Source organism: Colletotrichum acutatum (assembly GCF_030867785.1).
Source record: "Colletotrichum acutatum strain CBS 112980 chromosome Unknown BDZ83scaffold_40, whole genome shotgun sequence".
Classification (NCBI taxonomy): domain Eukaryota; kingdom Fungi; phylum Ascomycota; class Sordariomycetes; order Glomerellales; family Glomerellaceae; genus Colletotrichum; species Colletotrichum acutatum.
Genome location: NW_026849034.1, coordinates 269,272 through 286,393, shown reverse-complemented (window position 1 = coordinate 286,393; position 17,122 = coordinate 269,272). Strand labels below are relative to the sequence as shown.

Sequence of the window (17,122 nt, the reverse complement as noted above, 5' to 3'; positions counted from 1 at the left end):
TGCGCTTGCGTGTGGTGGGGGTATTTGAACAATGATTCGCTAAAGGCCACTAGCCGTCTTCACCGGCCGTTAGCCAGGCCGCTTTCCCCTGACTGCGCCTCCCAGGTTCCTAATCTGCCGCATTCCCAAACCTGATCTCTTGGCCGCCGGTGGTGCAGGTGGAGGAGGATCTTTGACTGGAACAGGTGGCCCGCTGGTGTTGCGTGCTTCCTTTGGTCCCTTGGAGTCGAGGCTTTCCCCAAGCCGCAGATCCGCCACACCGAGGCTGCCTCGGCCTTCCTCAACATCGCCAGAGTGTCTCTGGGCTCGGCGAGCCCTTTCCTGGACGGTGCGGAACTTCTCCAGTAACTCATTCCATCGAATGATGCTATCCTCTCGACTCTTGAGCCTATTCGGTCTGTCATAGCTTGAGCTTGTAGTAGACGGGGGGTTCCTACGAAATCAGGGTCAGCAGTTGCCATGAAATTACACGTTGAGGTTGCCTATATTCTCAGGGACAGGTATGGCGCAGTAACACTTACACCTTGGGGGCAATGTGAAGGTAACCGATTGAACTGACGGCGTTCAAGCGATTCTTCAGGGCGGCAAAGGCCGAGGACTGCGGGAGAAGCATCAAAAGGCCGTACAGGCATTTGTACAAGTGAGGAAATTTCTCAGGCTCAAGCAGCTGCAGTCGGAGGTCTTTTGACCGTTAGCTGGAGTGAAAACATAGGCTGTTGACAACTTACAAGTGAATACAGGAGATTCTATCAACTGCACCAACTTGTCAATCTGGATAAGAATGTTCACCGTCATCTCCAGCTCGGCGCTGTGACCACTTTCATTAGCACACAGTGGTCGTAAGAAATCTGCAAGAAACGCGAGACTCACAAAATTTGCAGAAGATTATAAGCCTGCTCGTAAGCCTGCGCCAACAGGCAGAGGGAAAACGTTGCGACGGCGTTGTGGCACCACGAGCGGAACAGCGCGACAAAGAAAGTTTGTCCATCCTGTAAAATGTTCGTTAGCAAAATAGTCGAGATAGAGAAATCGGGAATCTTGCCTTGGACTCTAGATTCCGAAGTCTTTTGCGCAGCTCCGACAGCTCTGGAGCAGTGATGAGGTTGTTGTTCAGATTCTGCACCATTATGCTAGCAAATTCGACATCTTCCTCCTTTTCGATACAGTCTGCGAGTGTGCGGTATATCCTCTCTGCGCTCAAGCTCACGCAAAGCTGACGGATGATCAGGTTCCCTCGTGTCTCAAGCAGTTTTCTGTCAGTAGCAAACAGCTGCAATAAGTTGACCATGAAGTTTGAAAAGTAGTCGTCCTCGCTGTTGCGAGAAATTTGTGACAACAACTGTAGATCTTTTGTGACGACAGTTTCGGCTGGATCCGAGAGCGTCTTGAGCAAGGCAGGGAAGGTCCCGTCATTGAAGGCGAGGACTTTCCGAGGGGCCTTTCTGTGAAGCATTATTAACCACGTCAAGGCCGCAACACGAGTTGCCTCATGGTCATTGAGAAACAAGAGTGTCAAAGCGTTCACGGCTGCCGCGTAGTCCAGGTCTACCTGGGGATGGTTATTTACTAGCGGCGCAACCGGCGTCGACAGAGAACGATTGTGTCCCTGGGCCGGGGTTGGGCTGCGCATTTCGAGGTCCCGTGAACTAGAAAGGGAAGCCCGTGCACTAGATGGCCCTTCTTGTCGTTCACCAGATACTGGAATGCGCGACATGGACTGAGAGTTGCCGCCGATTTCAGGCTCGTCAGAGAGGGAGACAACGTAGTCCATCAGGCCGGCGTTGACGCGTGCGGCAGCTTGGCGTATGGATTCAACACCGCTGGCCATAGCAGGTAGCATGTGAGCCAGGACTTTTGGAGTAAATGGTAGCACCTCTTCAGGGCAAATGTCCAAGAACTCGACTATCCATCGCAATGACTCCAAGAGAGAGTCCTCCTCTATTACACAGACAGTCAGCTGTGATTCGCACTGGGGCTCCGTGGCGGGGTGAAATGCAAGCCTTACCAAGGGGCGAGTCCAGAGTGGCGGTCAGTATCTCGAGAATTTTTCGATAATTGATTTGGACATCTTGTCCTGGTACCCAGTCTTCCTCGCCGCTGCTGTCATCATCGTCGGATTGCGAATCGACTTCATCGCCCTCTTCCGGGCCGATTTGGAGACTCCCCGAATCTACCGACTCCTCACGTTTCCGCTTTCCGCCTTCGCGCGACTTTTTGCTCTCGGCGATGCCCTTCTTGATCCTAGATATCCTCTTAATTTCGCTGAGAAACTTGTCGAGGCAGGCTCTAGTTGCAACGTGAACATCTCTGTTGGGGTCACTCAGAAACCTGAGCAAGCCACCGAGGAAATCGGGGAGAAATGTGACGAGCTCCAAGTCGGGGATAGAGTCGAGCAATGTGATCCAACCAACTAGGAATTGGCGGGTAAATGGGTTGATGACCCAAATGCGCTCCTGGAGGAGTGGGATGAACCGGCGCAAGGAAAAAGCAGTGGGAGGGGCAGCGCGCTCTTCAAGTTCGTCCTTATCGCTAAGCTCCTGCTGGTCCAATTCTCCCTCAAGGACGGACACGTAAGAGGCAGCGGATTCAGAGACAATGTCTTTGATCAGTCGGTCGAGCAGCTCGGCACCGTTTTTAACGGATAACTCAGAGTCAGCTCCCAGCTGTGCGTGGTCAGGTCAGAAATCCGGGCAAATGGAGACACCGAGTGGTGATTATGTTTTGACTTTGACGTCGAGTGTACTAACCTTGCAGAGCGCATCAAAGATGTCGTTAAAGTATATCAAGATCTCCCCCTTGGCGACCTTGGCAATATTGTACATGGCCTCACAGGCATAGTATCTGACTCTCGCATCTTGATCGGTGAAGCAAGCTAGCACTGGCGGAACGATCTTCTCGAGATAGCGGGGTAGTTCCTATGATGTTTGAAATCAGCCACAAAGGTCCCATGCCAATGATAGTGGTCACAGTCAGTCCATGGAAGTGCGCATGTTGGCACATACGTGACCGAGGGCGATGGCAGCTGCGGCCAGGCCTATCAAACCTCCATTGCGAGCATGGGGTTGATGAACGGCGTAGGCGAACTCATTGCAGAGTTGCTCGAGGATTGCTTGGACTCTTGGATAGTCTCTAGTGACGACCAGCTCTCGGATGACTCGTTCGAGCCTAAAGCAAGTCGGAGATGGAAGAGTCAGCCATGAGTGTAGAGCATGAGACGAGCATGAGACGAAGTGAGATGAAGTGAGTGAGATTGGCAGTTTGGGTTGGGAAGGCGTACTCGAGTGCGCCGACCTTGCGCTTGTCATAGAGCTTATCGTTCAAAGCTCTCTGGATGCTGACTTCCATGGTTGATGGCGAGGTCGAGACAGCAACGACGGGATCAAGTCCCGGAACGTTGGCGCAGGACCTTGTGTGAGACGAGTCGGGTACAGTCCAAGTCCAGGTGAGGTAAGGTAGGTACGAATATCGGTAGTCCGCGTTGGGTCGAAATGGTGGAGAAGGATACGGATAAGATGACAGGAGCCAATGGAGAGGCAAGCGGTAGGTATTGAACTGAGCTGAGCTAGGTGAGCTGGGCTGGGTTCACTCCCGGGTCACAGTGGCAGTATCCGTGTGTTTAGTGGGAAGTGTCGGGGACTTGGGGACTTGGAAGCCGTCACTGAAGAACACTAGACAAGTTAGGAGTTGCAGATGGAAGGGATGACGAAATGTCTAAAGGTGCCGCGTTCAAGTGTGATGTCGCGATAGGCGCGCGGAAGTGAGGCTGCAGCCGGGTTAAGAGCAAACAGAAGCAGCCGAGACAAGAAAGAAGCAGGCTTTGGGACCGTGGCAAGCGTGGGACGTCAAAAAAGAGGCGGGTGCAGACGGCAGGCGGAGGTGGTGTGGCGTCACTAGCGAGCACCCTGCCATATGGCATGCCGACCTAAGGTACCTTGCTTATGGGATGTACCTTTTTCCGTTTCCTCCTAAGTACTCACACCTTCAGCAAGGTGCCAAGGTACTTGCGAAAGGCACCTACAGATCTAGATTCTTTCCGTGCCCCAGGGAAGCCATATACTCTCAATAGGCATCGGGCACCTCGCTCTCGAGCTCTACACCTCAAGATAAGTTACCTAGGTACGGACTCAGGAGTTACAGGAAGCCCCAGAGAACCTTGGCACCTGACCACTGGCTCACCCTACCTTGAGGAAGCTGCAATCACCAGTGACTGAGCACCAATGTACCTTATCTTGGCATGGCTCAATATAGTGGGGACAGCCAAGGTAACAGAAGGTCCTAAGTACGGAAGACGTCCCTATCCTGCTGCCCCAGGTATTGGGTAGAGTAAGGTATGGTTGCTATTTCTGGGACTCTGCAGCGGTGCGAACCTCCTGTCACTCTGATAGCGTTGGGTAGGTGGTTGACGTGAGACAAAAACTTACCTTTGGTAGCGGGGTAATGACTGGGAGTGAACACCACACTCAAGTGGCTTAAAAAAGGCAAACACCGCTCATCGTGTTGGGTTGGAAATATCGCAGCCACGGCTTTGATCATTGAGTTAAACTGGAATCAAAGCGCCCCATGCAACTCCTTTATCTTTGGACAGGATTCTCTGCAAACTTCAAGACAGCATTGTTCCAGCCCCGCAATGTTCAACAGAGAATGAATCCTCGGCCATGGCCAAGTACCAGTAATGGTGTCACCTGGTAAACCCCCAAAAGACAAACATCTACCCAGTAGACTCTTTTCTTTTTCAACCCTTCCTCGCCTCTCGCCTCTGGTCCTTTGCTGCTTGCTTCTGAAGTCCTAGCATCTTCGACATATGCTAGCGAGCGGCTTTCGTCGCTGATTCGTGGGTATCAAGCCTTAGCGGTGACACGTCGCGACAAAGGCAGCTAATCAACATGCTTTTCACATCCCACTGTCTTACGAGAAGAGGAAACTCCGAGAGAGGCACGAGAGAACCCGTGAACCAATAACATCCAATCCCAACTTACTAATCCTGATATACAAAGCCAAGATCAAGGAGTTGATTCCAACCAGTCACATCGGATCATTCTCTCCAGAATCGGAATTCCAGCGGTCTGGGTCGGCCTTGCCAACGTCTATCTACCCTTGCCCTGCTCTCGACATTCTGCTGGATTCCATTCCTTCCTCAATCGCTCTCCTCCCACTCTTGACTTGCATAGTAGATGGAGGCAGTCTTCAATCATGCCAATGTCCTTACAACTCGGCTCCAAATCACAAGTTGGCACGGCAGTATCACATACAAAAGATAAGTACTCAATAACGGAATCCAGTGACCTTCGAACTAAGTATCTCGACATTATTGAACGTGTCTTACGACACGAGCCTCCACCGATCTGTTTGCACACCCAAGACACTACCAAGCTCCTCACTTATTATCCTCCACTGGACTGGCCCCCTTGTGGATCCTTACTCGACGAGCCTTGATTCTTTTTCTTGTCGAGAGTAATCCTAGCTCGCCGCACAAAGTCGTGCTACTTTGTGTCAGCTGGCAGACTTGGTGAGGGTAGCCGTAGCTGGATAAGGAGCTTATTTCAAACACTTACGTCCTCCCCATAGCGAAGCAGGATTCGCTCGTATGCTTCCTCGTTCATGTCTTCCTGGAGTTCCTTGGGCTTGGGCCCCTTTGGGACCTTTGGGGGCTTTGAGGTCTTCTTCTTGCCCCGTGCCATGGTAGAAAGGTTTGAGAGCGGTGTGGAGAGAGAACTCGAGAGCTGTTAACTTCACCGTTTGAACTGCTCGTCGGCTTGACCAACTCGTTTTCGGCTCGTCGTTTGGGTGACGGGGTCGGATATTGCTCAAACCTGGGTGGTGGCCGATGACTGAGGACCGATTGTGGCAGGACACCCGCCAAATTTGTAGAGGTAAGGGACTGTGAGCTCTGGAGATGCCAATAAAGGCGCTGCTGAAGAGACTGTCGAAGATCTCGAGTCGTCTCAGGCATATGCAGTACCTTATATACATTTCTCGACCTGCGCAGTAAGTATTCGTCGACAGCGCAATCGAGGAACTGCATACTACCATGCCGGGGATCTTCAACCAGTAACTGCGCACCTTCTTTGGCTCCCCGGTCATGTTCAGAAAAACTGTCCAGGACCTGTCCAAGAGTTGCTGTTCAAGAGTTGTTCAGTCATACCCCCCACAACCGTGCCCAGAAACGTGGCTATGGGAGTCTATTGGACTATCAGATTCGGGTCATCCTTTCACCAATCCAGAACGCCGCCCATACTCTTGTCTCGAAGGAAGTCTTAGTTTGGCACCGATGATTCCAAAGACAGTCGTAATTGGCGAGAATGGATACTTCACAATACGACTACCCAGGCAGTAAGTACATGGGTCGTAAAACCCGTCGACTGCTGTGATTACTTGGCTAACGACCGTTACAAAGACCTTGGACATCTGATGTTACAACTACGTCTTTTTTCTTGCAAGTACCAACGGGACGGGAGAACGGGGAGCCGGACTGGCCTCCGAAGTTGACCGTCCCGTGTCACCCCGAAGCCTCGAGTCCATGTCTGCGCTGCAACCTAGACATGCCCGGCGTCTCGATCATCCCCTTCCTCCATCGCTGTTTACTATTCTGTTATTATAACTTGCGGCACATGCTCCTTGTTGCTATTTCCATAAACCCCCTCATCGAAGAGTTTCTGGTTATGTAGAGTTAGGCTCCGTTATGTGTCTGTTTTAAGGAGAACAGCGGCGAAGGACGAGACTGGGGTTTGCTCGCTGATCAAGTAGGGAGACAGTCCACAACATGTTCGCGGCCCCACGGTCTGAGAAGTTTAGCGTGTTCACTTGCCATGGCACTGGAACCCCGGCAAAAGGAAACGGAAGTTTAACCCAGGAATTGCCCGTCCGTCCGGGTCAGTGTAGAACTAGAGGGGTGACCGCCGCTTGGCGTTATTGCTTATTCCAATGTTATGTGGTGTGTATGTACCGTCCTCTGTGTTGTCTCACGGGACTCTGTTATCTTCTCTAACGTACCCCTTCCCTCTGCTATCTCTCTATATTTTTTACTAGTTCCTTGAAAAGCTGTAGAATCCTTGCTCAAATGGCTTGAACCGGGTTGCGTTCCGATATGGTATTGGGTCTCACGGCCAGCAGCCTCATCGATTCCCAGATCGTGCATATCTCCAGGTTCAGAGCATTCGATCGGAAACGAGAATCATGGATCGGGAAAAGAGGCGTTTCCATGTATGCCACGGCTGGGTAGAGAGGTATGCACGAGGAGCGTGGTGGCGGTGGTCAAGAAAAGGTTCAAAGCTCCCACCGAAGGTACTGCTGGGGCGCGTAACAAGCCATGTACTTTGTTGGAAACCCCGGCAAGCATGAGAGGAACGCGACATCTCTTTCCCTTGTGTCTCGCGACATGGCTCGTTGAGACCCTGCGATCGCGCCCCTAGATCGTTCCGTTACTCCGTATTCCGACATGTGGGCTGTCTGCATGCCTGTGGTTGCACTGTTCTGGGCCTACGTTCATTGGCCAATAGGGAAACCGGGGAGCGAGGAGAGAATCCCACGCCGGTTGAAGGTCTTGGGTACAGCAGTAAGTTGCTGGTAACAAGGTTCCCTTCTCTCTTTCTCCCTTTTCTACCCTTTTCTCATCCGCCCTTTCCTCGCGTACAAGGTGGAATAAGAAACGATACAATCCATGACCGAGGGCGATGGTTGGATGTGGCACAGCCAGAACCTCGGAAGTAGTCTCGAGGGAGGGAGGAGCGGCTCAAGGAAGGTCGGGCGAAGAAGGACAGATCGGGCAACCCGATCATGCGGTCTGCTGCATGAGTTTGTCACACCGTATGCACGCACCTTCATTCGAACACAGATTTCCATGTCATATCAGATCGATTCTTCCAGATATTATAGCTAATCTCGGCTTGGGCGCCACAGGCCACATGGTTGGTATGCATGTCTCCTCTCCTCACATCATCCTCCTTATACCCCCGGTCGCGAGTAGAGTCATTGGCCTCCTCAACCCACGGTAGGATAGGTACCTATATGGAGAAGTACGTTATGCAACCAGATGACGAACATGAGACCGGCTTTTTTTGAGATTAAGAAGCAAGACCGAAACGGCCAACCGGATGCCATCAGTGACCATGGCCGCTCTGGATGTGATCAGCCGCGACCTTTTGGCATTTTGCCAAGATGGCGGCCTGCCGGGACACCTCGGCCAGCCGACCGATCACGTCCTTGTTACCGTCCACAAACCCGTAGAGGGCGTAGGGAATGCCCACGTCGTTACAAAAGTCCTGCACGAGCCGCTGCGTCTTGCGCAGATTGTGGCGTGGGATGCGTGGGTACATGTGGTGGACTACCTGGAACTGCAAGCCGCCGTGGAAGAAGTCGAGCCAGGTCGGGCAGTCGACGTCCATCGTCGTCCTCAACATCTTTTGCGGGAACGACTCGTGGGGCCCCAAGTCTGCGGTGCTCATGGCGAAGTGAGAGAGCGTGATCTGGACATGCAGCGGAGCCTGGAACATGTGGCTGATGATCACGAAGACGAAGCGATCCCAGTTGGTGGGGATGGACTTGTACACGATGCCGTAGCCGAACCAGGCCCAGAAGAAGACCTGGCCGGCCACCTCTAGCCAGCGGTGCCACCAGGCGATGCCCTTCTTGGGACCGCGGCCCATGATGAGGTGGTCCCACGAGAGTCTGTACAGGTTGAAGCGGCCAAAGAGCATGATGGGGTAGTAGAGATACGACTGCGCCTTCATGAACAGCTTGGCCGCAAAATCGTATTCCATCACACGCTCGTAGTAGGTCGACGTCAAGTTACCGAGGAAGCGGTGGGAGATGGCGAAGAAGGGCAAATGCTCGATATCAGGGTCATGCTCGGGAGAATTGGTGACGATGTGGTGGACGTTGTGGTTCCGCTTCCACCATCCAATGGACAACCCGCCCATGAAATCGGCGATGAAAATACCGATACACGTGTCGACGTGAAAGTTGTGAGTGATGCCCATGTGCCCGGCGTCGTGGGCGGTGAAGACGAGCTGGTGCCAGAAGCAGCCCAGACAAGCTGCACTTGGGAAGTACCAGCCCCATCGCAGAAACGTCAGCATACCGACAAAGAGAAGCGTATACCGTGATACCTCAATGGCGTAGGCACGATAGTCGCAGTCATAAAGCCCTTCGGCCTTGATGCGCTTGTCGAGGAGCCTGTACTTTCGCACAATGTCTGACTGCGTCTCGTCGTCCAGGGCAGGGTACTTGTCGAGGTCAAGACGGATCTGTTTCCGCGTCTCTGAGTCGAGGAAAGCAGTGCCGTCCATCTCCTTGTCGTCGTGACCATCATCGATGACTGATGTGGCCGAAGAGCCGGAGGCTGAGTTCGCGCTCGCCACGGCGCCGTTTCTGTGACGGACGTGGTTCTCGGTGGTGTCGAATACGGGCGAGGCTTCTCGTGAGCTGACGTCGCTAGGAGACGAGGCGCCAAAGAAGCGCAATGCGTCGTCGTCCTCGGCATAGTCGAACTCGGGACCGCCCTGCTCGATGGTCCTAAACTTGCCTCCCTGAATGGGTGGGACAAAGTTCCTCCAGTGGCCCTCGATTCTTCCGATTCGATACCGAGCCATCTGCGCCTTGGCTTCTGGGGAATGCAGTCTGCCGTGAAGCAAGACAATAATAAGCCATTGTGATTTCGTTTACTGTTTCTCTTCCTCTCCCTCTTCCCAGCCCGCGACGGGGAAGGATCTGGTGGGAATCGGAAGACAGGAGCAGGGGTGCGCTTACACGGTGACCTCGTCGGTGGCATCTCGACCGACCATGTGCTGGATAGCCTTGTCGCCGCCAGGGTGGTATGCCAGCCACCCGTCCAACTTGACGACGAAATCGTCAACTATTGTGACAACTCTGCCCTGTGCGATCAAATCCTCAATCTGGCGGCGCGACATGAGCGGGTACTCCCTCGTCCTCTTTGGCTTCCCACCGGAAGCTGTCCCCGCGGAGGTAGCCATTGCGCTTGCGCTCGCGGCTCCGACACGACCGTCTTGTGACCTTGCAATTGGGTTTTGACTGTCGGATGTGCAAAGCGGCAAAACCCAGAAAAGAGCTTGGGACGAGGAATGGCTGGAGCAGGTGCTGAAATACCAAGGGAACGAACGAATTTGAGTTCTTGTAAGAGAAAGGCAGCTCCCGGGAATAAAAGAATGGGAGAAGTTGGAGGTGGTGCATTGGAGGGGTGGTTGGAAGAAAGGGAAAAACACCTAATCGGAACGTGGTAAGGGATGCTGCAGCTTTGGTTCGCCGAAGCTCACCGCATCTTCCATGTTGATCCGGCCGTCAAAGGTACCTTGGACCATACATCAAGGTATTGGATGGCACGTCCAGTACCTAGGCACGTACCTCAAGGTAGCTCTCAATGAGGTAAAGAGTGGTCCCTTTCGCTCTAAGGAAAAGTTGCTTATCCAACTTGAAGGTATCTCAGCTAGCGAAAGCTTGAGATCCTTCTAGTGCTTCAAGAGTGTTTTTCTACGCGGTACAGACAAATACCGGCACTTGAGTTCGAGTGTAAGTGGGAGACAGGGAGCGAGGTTGGCACTATGGAGGGGCTCTGCGCGGGCTCTGCGCCGGGATCCGCGGCGAAAACCCATCCCGCTCTGTAATACCTCCACTATCTCAGGCCTAGGGCGCTGCGCATCCATGCTCGCCCTCCGATACCTGCCTACTCCTGGAGAACCTACCTGCTTATGGAGTACTTACCTTGCCGTAGCCACGCAGCTAGCCAGGTACCTCATCTCTCCCAACCTAGGTAGTAGCGAATCGGGTGATCGGGGGCCGCTCGAGTCCGCTGGCCGTTGCAAATATACAGCCACAGCCACTTTCCTCCCAGGACAAATCGTTCGAGAAACATCACTGAACAGTCCCACCATAGCGTGTTTCTAGTTGTCTCAGCTCACATCTGCCTGCGACTGCGCTTTCATTACCCCATTTCTCACTCTAGAATAGGTACACGTGTACAGATGATCATTATGAACTCGAGTGGGCAGATTAAGCAAACAGCTTTCCGTTCTTTTCTCCAGAGCTGCCCTCTCATCAGGTACGGGCGGCCGCGTGGGGCCGGGACGGCCTGGTTGACCGGTGCTCGGCCACGGAGGACTATCGGATGAGACAAAGACAGCTCTACCTACTTACCTTGCCTTACTTAATGTTATGAGGTTGATTTGCTCGTAGTCTTGCAGAGGTTCTGTCGGAATGACCTAGGGAACCGTCCAGAAGCTGCACCAGTCTCTTCCCAGTTCAGATCGCTTGAGCCTGGTGTACTTCAGTAGATCATGAGACAAGTATCTCTGAAGGCATAGAAATGAATGCATGACCTAGGCCACAAAGGGAGATACAATTGAGTCGAAACCAATTCCAAAAAGAACTTGTTTTGTAAATATATGTTACATGAAAGTTCTGATACTCGTCATTTCAACCAAAAAAATCATGCGTATCCGCCTCGTCCTTGGCTTGCCCGAAGCCCAGCAGAAACAAACGACCATCTCGCTTCCTCTAGCAGTCCTTCTACTTATTTTCCAGATGCCGAGTACAGAGCTCCAATGCCCCAGTACTGCTCCGCATTGAAGGTCGCTGCCTCGGCGTGCTTCCAGAGGTCGTTGAAAGCAGAGAAGAGAATCACATCATTCGGATGGCTTGCGTATGCCTTCTTGATTGAGTCGACGGCCAACTTTTGCTCAGAAAGACCTGGCACAGCGGCACCATTGGAGTTTCCCTTCCATGGCCAACCCGTCTCCGTGCAGACGATACGCTTGCTTCGGTCAGTGAGCTTGGCCTGGACCTGAGCAACCGTGCTGGTGATGAACGAGCCAGCGTCCTTCGCCGCCGTGTTGCTGTCGAAGAAGGGGTGAATGTTCATCGCGCAGTAGTCAGAAGCATCACAAAGTGAAGGGTTGGCAAGAACCGCCACAAAGGTATCAACCGTTACGACAGGACCGGTGTAACCTTTAGCGCGGAGAAGCTGACGTGTCTCCCCAACAGCGGTTACGATTTGCTGCGCTGTGGCCTTGCCATTGTTGACCAATTCGTTGCCGACACTGACCGTATCGATCAGAGACCAGTCGCCGTTGGCTGCCGTACTAATGGCCGCGACCTGGTCAGAGATTGAGCTGATGTCAAAGATGCCCAAGAAGAGCTTCAGACCAGCCTTCTTGGCAGCGGGAATGGCGTTCGCGATCTGATTGCAGTCGGTACCGTAGGTGCGCACTACCGAGTACTTCCCCTTGAGCTCCGTGAAGTCGGCATCGACCTCAGCGGCTGTCTTGCACAGTCCCGCTGCCGTGTAAGGGGCATATGCAATTCCGTTCAGAGTCGAATTTGAAGTGAGAGTCGAGTTTGAAGTAAGGGAGGAAGAGGGAGTTGGCGTAGAGGATGATGTTGAGAGAGACGTAGTCGTCGAGGCGACCAACGAAGAGGAAGCGCCCAAGAGGTCACTGGTAAGGTCTCGTGACGAGGTAACGCGAGTAGCTAGTTTCTCAGACCGGGTTTTGAGTTCTACTGGCTCCGAGGGGCGCTTGGGTGATTGCGATGGCGGCACGAAGCGGACCGTTTCGACGGTTGTTTCCAAAGGGGTGCCCTCTTCGTCGACATAGACAACTACTTGAGGGGCCTCGGTCGCCTCGTTGAGTGAAGAATCAGTCACGAGGATCTTCTCAGGCCGGACAATTGCTCCTTTGACATCTCTAGTGCCTACACAATAGTGTCAGATATGCTCTTGACTTCATGGTAACGAGCAAGTCCGGCTCACCTTTGGGATGAGCAGCCGAGAGCCCAAGCAAGGCAGCGATTGCCAGTGTTGACGAGATACCAGTAGACTTCATTTCCGTTTTGCGACTTTTGTAGCGTAGTGGTGCGTGGTGATTGGGCCCGATCTAGGCAAAGTAAAAATACCAGAGAATATGGTGATGTAGACGCCCGTGGTTCAAGGCTTCGGCTGAAGTTGGATTTCGCTGGAACAGGATTTTTCAAGTTAGGCTCTGTAGCGACAGAATCGTGAGTTAAACAGGTTTGGAATCAGGATTCAACGAGAGAGAAGAATGGTAGGGTCAGAAAATGAGTGACTACAACGAAAGCAACAACATCAGCAGGAAAGGAACGAATCGCTGTCGATACAGCTTTGCACTACACGAAGCCAACGGCGACGGGCAATAGTATAGGACGAGGGAACGAAGACAAGAAGATGCAAAAGACGAGAAACATCAAAAGAGGCAGAGATGGCGGGCATGGTGTATTCAAGTAGCGTTAGTCCTCCCCCCCACGGGGGCGTCCTTGGTACCTGGCTGTGACTTCTCGCGGCCCAATCATGCATCAAAGATACTCGGCAAGGGCTTGATGTCTTGTTCCAAGAACCGCAGGAACGGGGTAAGATGAGATGCGGGAGACAATTGAATAGGAGATGAGACGGGAAGGGAGTAACGAGCGGAGGGAGAGACAGCGCAGCCGGAGGCAGGAATGTTGGTTCCCACTTGTAACAAGCAACACATTGCACTTGTGAAAAGAGCCACCATGTATCCGAGGGGCCGATGAACCCCTCCCGAGGAATTTAAAATCAACAAGGAATTGATGTAGACTTCTTAACTCACTTCCGAAAATGGGTTTCGTAGCTCAGGTTGTTGTTGATTTGCAGAGTGTTGGTCACACTTTGTTCTCAGTACGTGGAGATAAAGATGAACAAATGTTGAGCCGTTGGTGTTAATGAGTTTCTGGTCCTCAATGTCGTCTTCTGAGTTCGACCAGTGTAGGTTCGATTGCTCCGAGTAAGTACAGCCAAGAACGCGATGCTTGACCGGCCTTAATCTCGTAATGTAGGTCAGCATTTGACGTGGAATTTTCTACCTATGATCGACATACGATTTGTGAGGCAAGCGCCAACTTACAGTAGATATAGTTATGGGAAGCGTTGCACTTGTATGCGAGGTGGGATTGGGTACTGCAACTGAAGGAATGTTGTCTCTAATCAAGAAGCATAAGGAAAGTGGAGGGAGGCAATAGAGATGGTCGTCTCAGACGGTTCAATGAATGTGTGAGGATTTCGAGAGCTCATGAGACGAAAAGGAACGACACCGAGGCATCTTATAGAGGTCACCGTATGATCAGAATACTCTGTGACCTGGACCCAGATCCACACATATGGTTTAGAACTTCCTGCGTTCTTCCTCTACAAGCCTTCGAGGAGGAAGACGATACAGCCTGCCTAGGTACTGTCAAGGCTTCTCGCTTAGACCCCGCATCGGCGCCGTGTAGGTAATCAAAGGCGGTGCCCGGTCTTCGAGAGGCGGCCGGTCTTTGAACGCCAATGTCCTACAGGTACCCGATCCAAGTGCCCAGTAGCGCAATGGATTTACCGATTTGTACCTAGTCAAAAAGACCTCGACGCGTGTTCGAAGGATACTCGTCACTCTCCCGACTTCTGGGGCTTAGTCTTGAAAAACATTTAAAAGCCATCGGAAGAGGGCCAAAAGCGGATGATAGAGCATGTCTAAGAGAGGTGTCGCTGGTCTAGAACACTAACAGGACCCGAAGCCGCGGTTTGGTCGGATGAAGAAGGGGAAGGAGAGGAAACTTTCCGAAAGGTCTGGACCTACGGAGTCCGTCGACAAAGGTGGAGGGCGGCATAATGCCGAGTTGCTGAGGCCATTTGACCGTCCGCCCGATGCCGGATCCGGGGCCGAGCTGACAGCGGGAAGTGGGTGGTGGCTGACAGTACGGTCTTTGTGTTTGCTACCATCACTCATATCCCCTTTGGCAAAACTTTTCAAGTCTTTGTCTGGCGTTCCGAACTCTCTCTTGCATAGCTCCGCACCCTGATTGTTTCAAATTCCTGTGCAACAGGAGACGTCCGAGATGTAAATGTTTGACTGCTGTTCCAGCCTCTATGATTAATTAGTATGTATATGTATGTCATTACAAGTGAGCCTGCGAACTCTCCAGGGTATCCAAGTCCCCAGCCGCCGTGATCTCGATTCCGGCATTATCTTTGTTCGACACAAGTCCCAGTACGCATGTGAAAACGACACCCGCATAAAGTCATCCACTATAGTGCATGCCGTAAAGTCATTCCAAGCAGAGTGAGCCAAGTACGCTATGATGACTTGGAGCTTGACTTCCGGGTCATGACCTTTGTGATGGCGTGTCGGATCGTGACACCTGCTTTCTCGATGTCCTTCCTGGGCAAGCCGGTGGTCAAGCAAACTTTGAGCGCTGGCTGGATCTGCCAGCTGTCGTCCTTCGGGTTCAGGTCGTTGGCAATGGGCATACTCTTGAGGCGCGTAATGAGAACCCCGTTTGCAAGGGCCTTGATGGGCAAACACAGTTAGCACCGTCTTCTTCTGGAATCTCATATGTCAATGGCTTGCTTACCTCATCGACGCAGTCTTGTAGTAACCTTTCTTGGTCCTCTCGCGTAAGCTTGCGCGCAGCGACGACCTCGGCCTTAAGCACCAGCAGCATGATGGGGTTCTCGGGCGAGCTGGTGCAGACAACCCAATCACTGCGAGGATCTAGCTGTGCCCTCATGGCCTTGGTGTTCTCGCGGCACTGCGTAAGGATGTCTGGGTTAGATTGCAAAACGCTTAGAGTCTCGCTGGCCGTGACCGCAAGCATGGCTGGCAGAGCAGCCGAGAAGGTGTAAGAAGCTGCCGTGAGACGTTGGTGCTCAACAACATCCTTGGCACCAGCGCAGAAGCCGCCGCCAGCGCAAAGAGGGCCGGCGAGAGAGCCAGCGATCATGTCTACCTGAGAGGGGTCGACGTTTTGCGCTTCCGTAAGGCCCCGGCCAGTTCGGCCGAGGACGCCAAAAGACCAAGTCTCATCGAGGATGATGCGGAATTTGTACTTATGCTTCAGTTCAACCTGCATGCCTTGTGAGCCAACAATGGTCTCTTTTCTGTGGTGGCGGAAGTAGCGCTCAGAAAGAATTACTCACAAGTCTGGGCAGGTCCGCGCTGTCTCCCGTGATCTCGAATAGGCCTTCAGAGACGATGAATCTTCTCGTCAACTTCTTGCCCTTCTGGTCCTTAACCACCTTCCGGATGACACGTTCGAGGTCGTCCATATCACCATGGTTGTACCACTTGATGGTGCTTCGGGACGCCTCCATACCCTTGCGAATGGAGTAGTTGACGGCGCGGTCAGCGACAATGATATCTCCACGCTTGCAGAAGGCGGGAATGACACTCGAGATAGTAGAGAAGGCTTGGGCATAAACAATGCATGCTTCAGTACCAAGATAGGCGGCGATGTCTGCTTCGGTTTTCATGTGCACATCCTGAGTGCCGTAGAATTGGGGAGGACCGCAAGGGCCCACGCCGTAGGTGCGCAGCGTCTGGATGGCCTTGTCCTTGATCTGTTCGTTGGCATTGAAGTTATAGAAGTTGTATGAAGCGAGGTTCGTGACGGTGCGTCCGTTTGCGAGCTTGGTCTTGGGGCCGGTCGGTCTGGAAAATGTCAGCCAAGTGGTTCCCGGGCAAAGGATCAACAGGAAAGGGGAGGTCGGTCGTACCCAACAATCACAGGCAACCTCTCGGCCTCGATCTCCTCAAGAGCTGTTTGAGGAGCCACAAGCGGCTCCGGGGTCCAGTCTTCTACCAACTCGTCGATTTCCTAGCTACAAGTGTCAGTAAAAGGCTCAGGGCTTCAGAGTCAAGGGGTCGGGGTAGGATGTCGAATTCAACGCACATCATCGCGGAGTTTAATGAAATTCTGCTTCTGGGTTGAATAGGAGGGCGACAAGAGATAGCGGACGAAGAATATGAAGAGAACTAGCTCGATGCCAGAGCGAATGGGATCATTCTGGTAGCTCGATTGGATGTAGCGAATTAGAACGGCTGATCCAGGGACTTTTTGAAAGGCCTCGGAGGCCTCGTGCAGCCAGGCAATCAGCTTCGTTTGGGCCTCGCCAGCGTCCATGATGGCTTTGACGAGATGGCAGAGGTAGGATAATGTAATTTGATCGCACGAGTTGACTGAAGTAGACGAAGAGATGCGGGAGGCGGGTCGACAACTTGATGTGTTGTAGAATGGGCCAAGTTGTGAGCAGTCGCGGCCGAAGAATCCGGACGTGGTACCTTTGTGAAGGAAATGAGGATGACGGGATGGTGCGTTGGACCGTCAG

General features: G+C 52.7%; 4 protein-coding genes across 4 annotated transcripts; all 4 read right to left on the bottom strand.

Annotated features, from left to right (window-relative positions):
* Nucleotides 1-69: 69 nt before the first annotated feature.
* On the bottom strand, nt 70-3,345 carry BDZ83DRAFT_719127 (vacuolar protein 14 C-terminal Fig4p binding-domain-containing protein; the record flags this gene model as incomplete). Its single annotated transcript, XM_060512147.1, has 9 exons — nt 70-433; nt 522-681; nt 729-808; nt 871-989; nt 1,043-1,938; nt 2,006-2,663; nt 2,748-2,915; nt 3,003-3,165; nt 3,278-3,345. 9 exons carry the CDS (start codon nt 3,343-3,345, stop codon nt 70-72), a joined length of 2,676 nt encoding a protein of 891 aa, XP_060365662.1.
* A 4,751-nt stretch (nt 3,346-8,096) lies between these two features.
* On the bottom strand, nt 8,097-9,968 carry BDZ83DRAFT_719126 (fatty acid desaturase; the record flags this gene model as incomplete). The annotated part of the gene is made up of 2 exons (XM_060512146.1): nt 8,097-9,615; nt 9,745-9,968. The coding sequence occupies 2 exons, from the start codon at nt 9,966-9,968 to the stop codon at nt 8,097-8,099; spliced, it is 1,743 nt and encodes a 580-aa protein (XP_060365661.1).
* Nucleotides 9,969-11,521: 1,553 nt separating this feature from the next.
* BDZ83DRAFT_651236 (cell wall glucanase) lies at nt 11,522-12,830 on the bottom strand (the record flags this gene model as incomplete). Its single annotated transcript, XM_060510438.1, has 2 exons — nt 11,522-12,699; nt 12,758-12,830. The coding sequence occupies 2 exons, from the start codon at nt 12,828-12,830 to the stop codon at nt 11,522-11,524; spliced, it is 1,251 nt and encodes a 416-aa protein (XP_060365660.1).
* A 2,261-nt stretch (nt 12,831-15,091) lies between these two features.
* On the bottom strand, nt 15,092-16,917 carry BDZ83DRAFT_576271 (aminotransferase class I and II; the record flags this gene model as incomplete). The annotated part of the gene is made up of 5 exons (XM_060504906.1): nt 15,092-15,304; nt 15,370-15,861; nt 15,935-16,445; nt 16,511-16,611; nt 16,687-16,917. The coding sequence occupies 5 exons, from the start codon at nt 16,915-16,917 to the stop codon at nt 15,092-15,094; spliced, it is 1,548 nt and encodes a 515-aa protein (XP_060365659.1).
* Between the last annotated feature and the right edge of the window lie 205 nt (nt 16,918-17,122).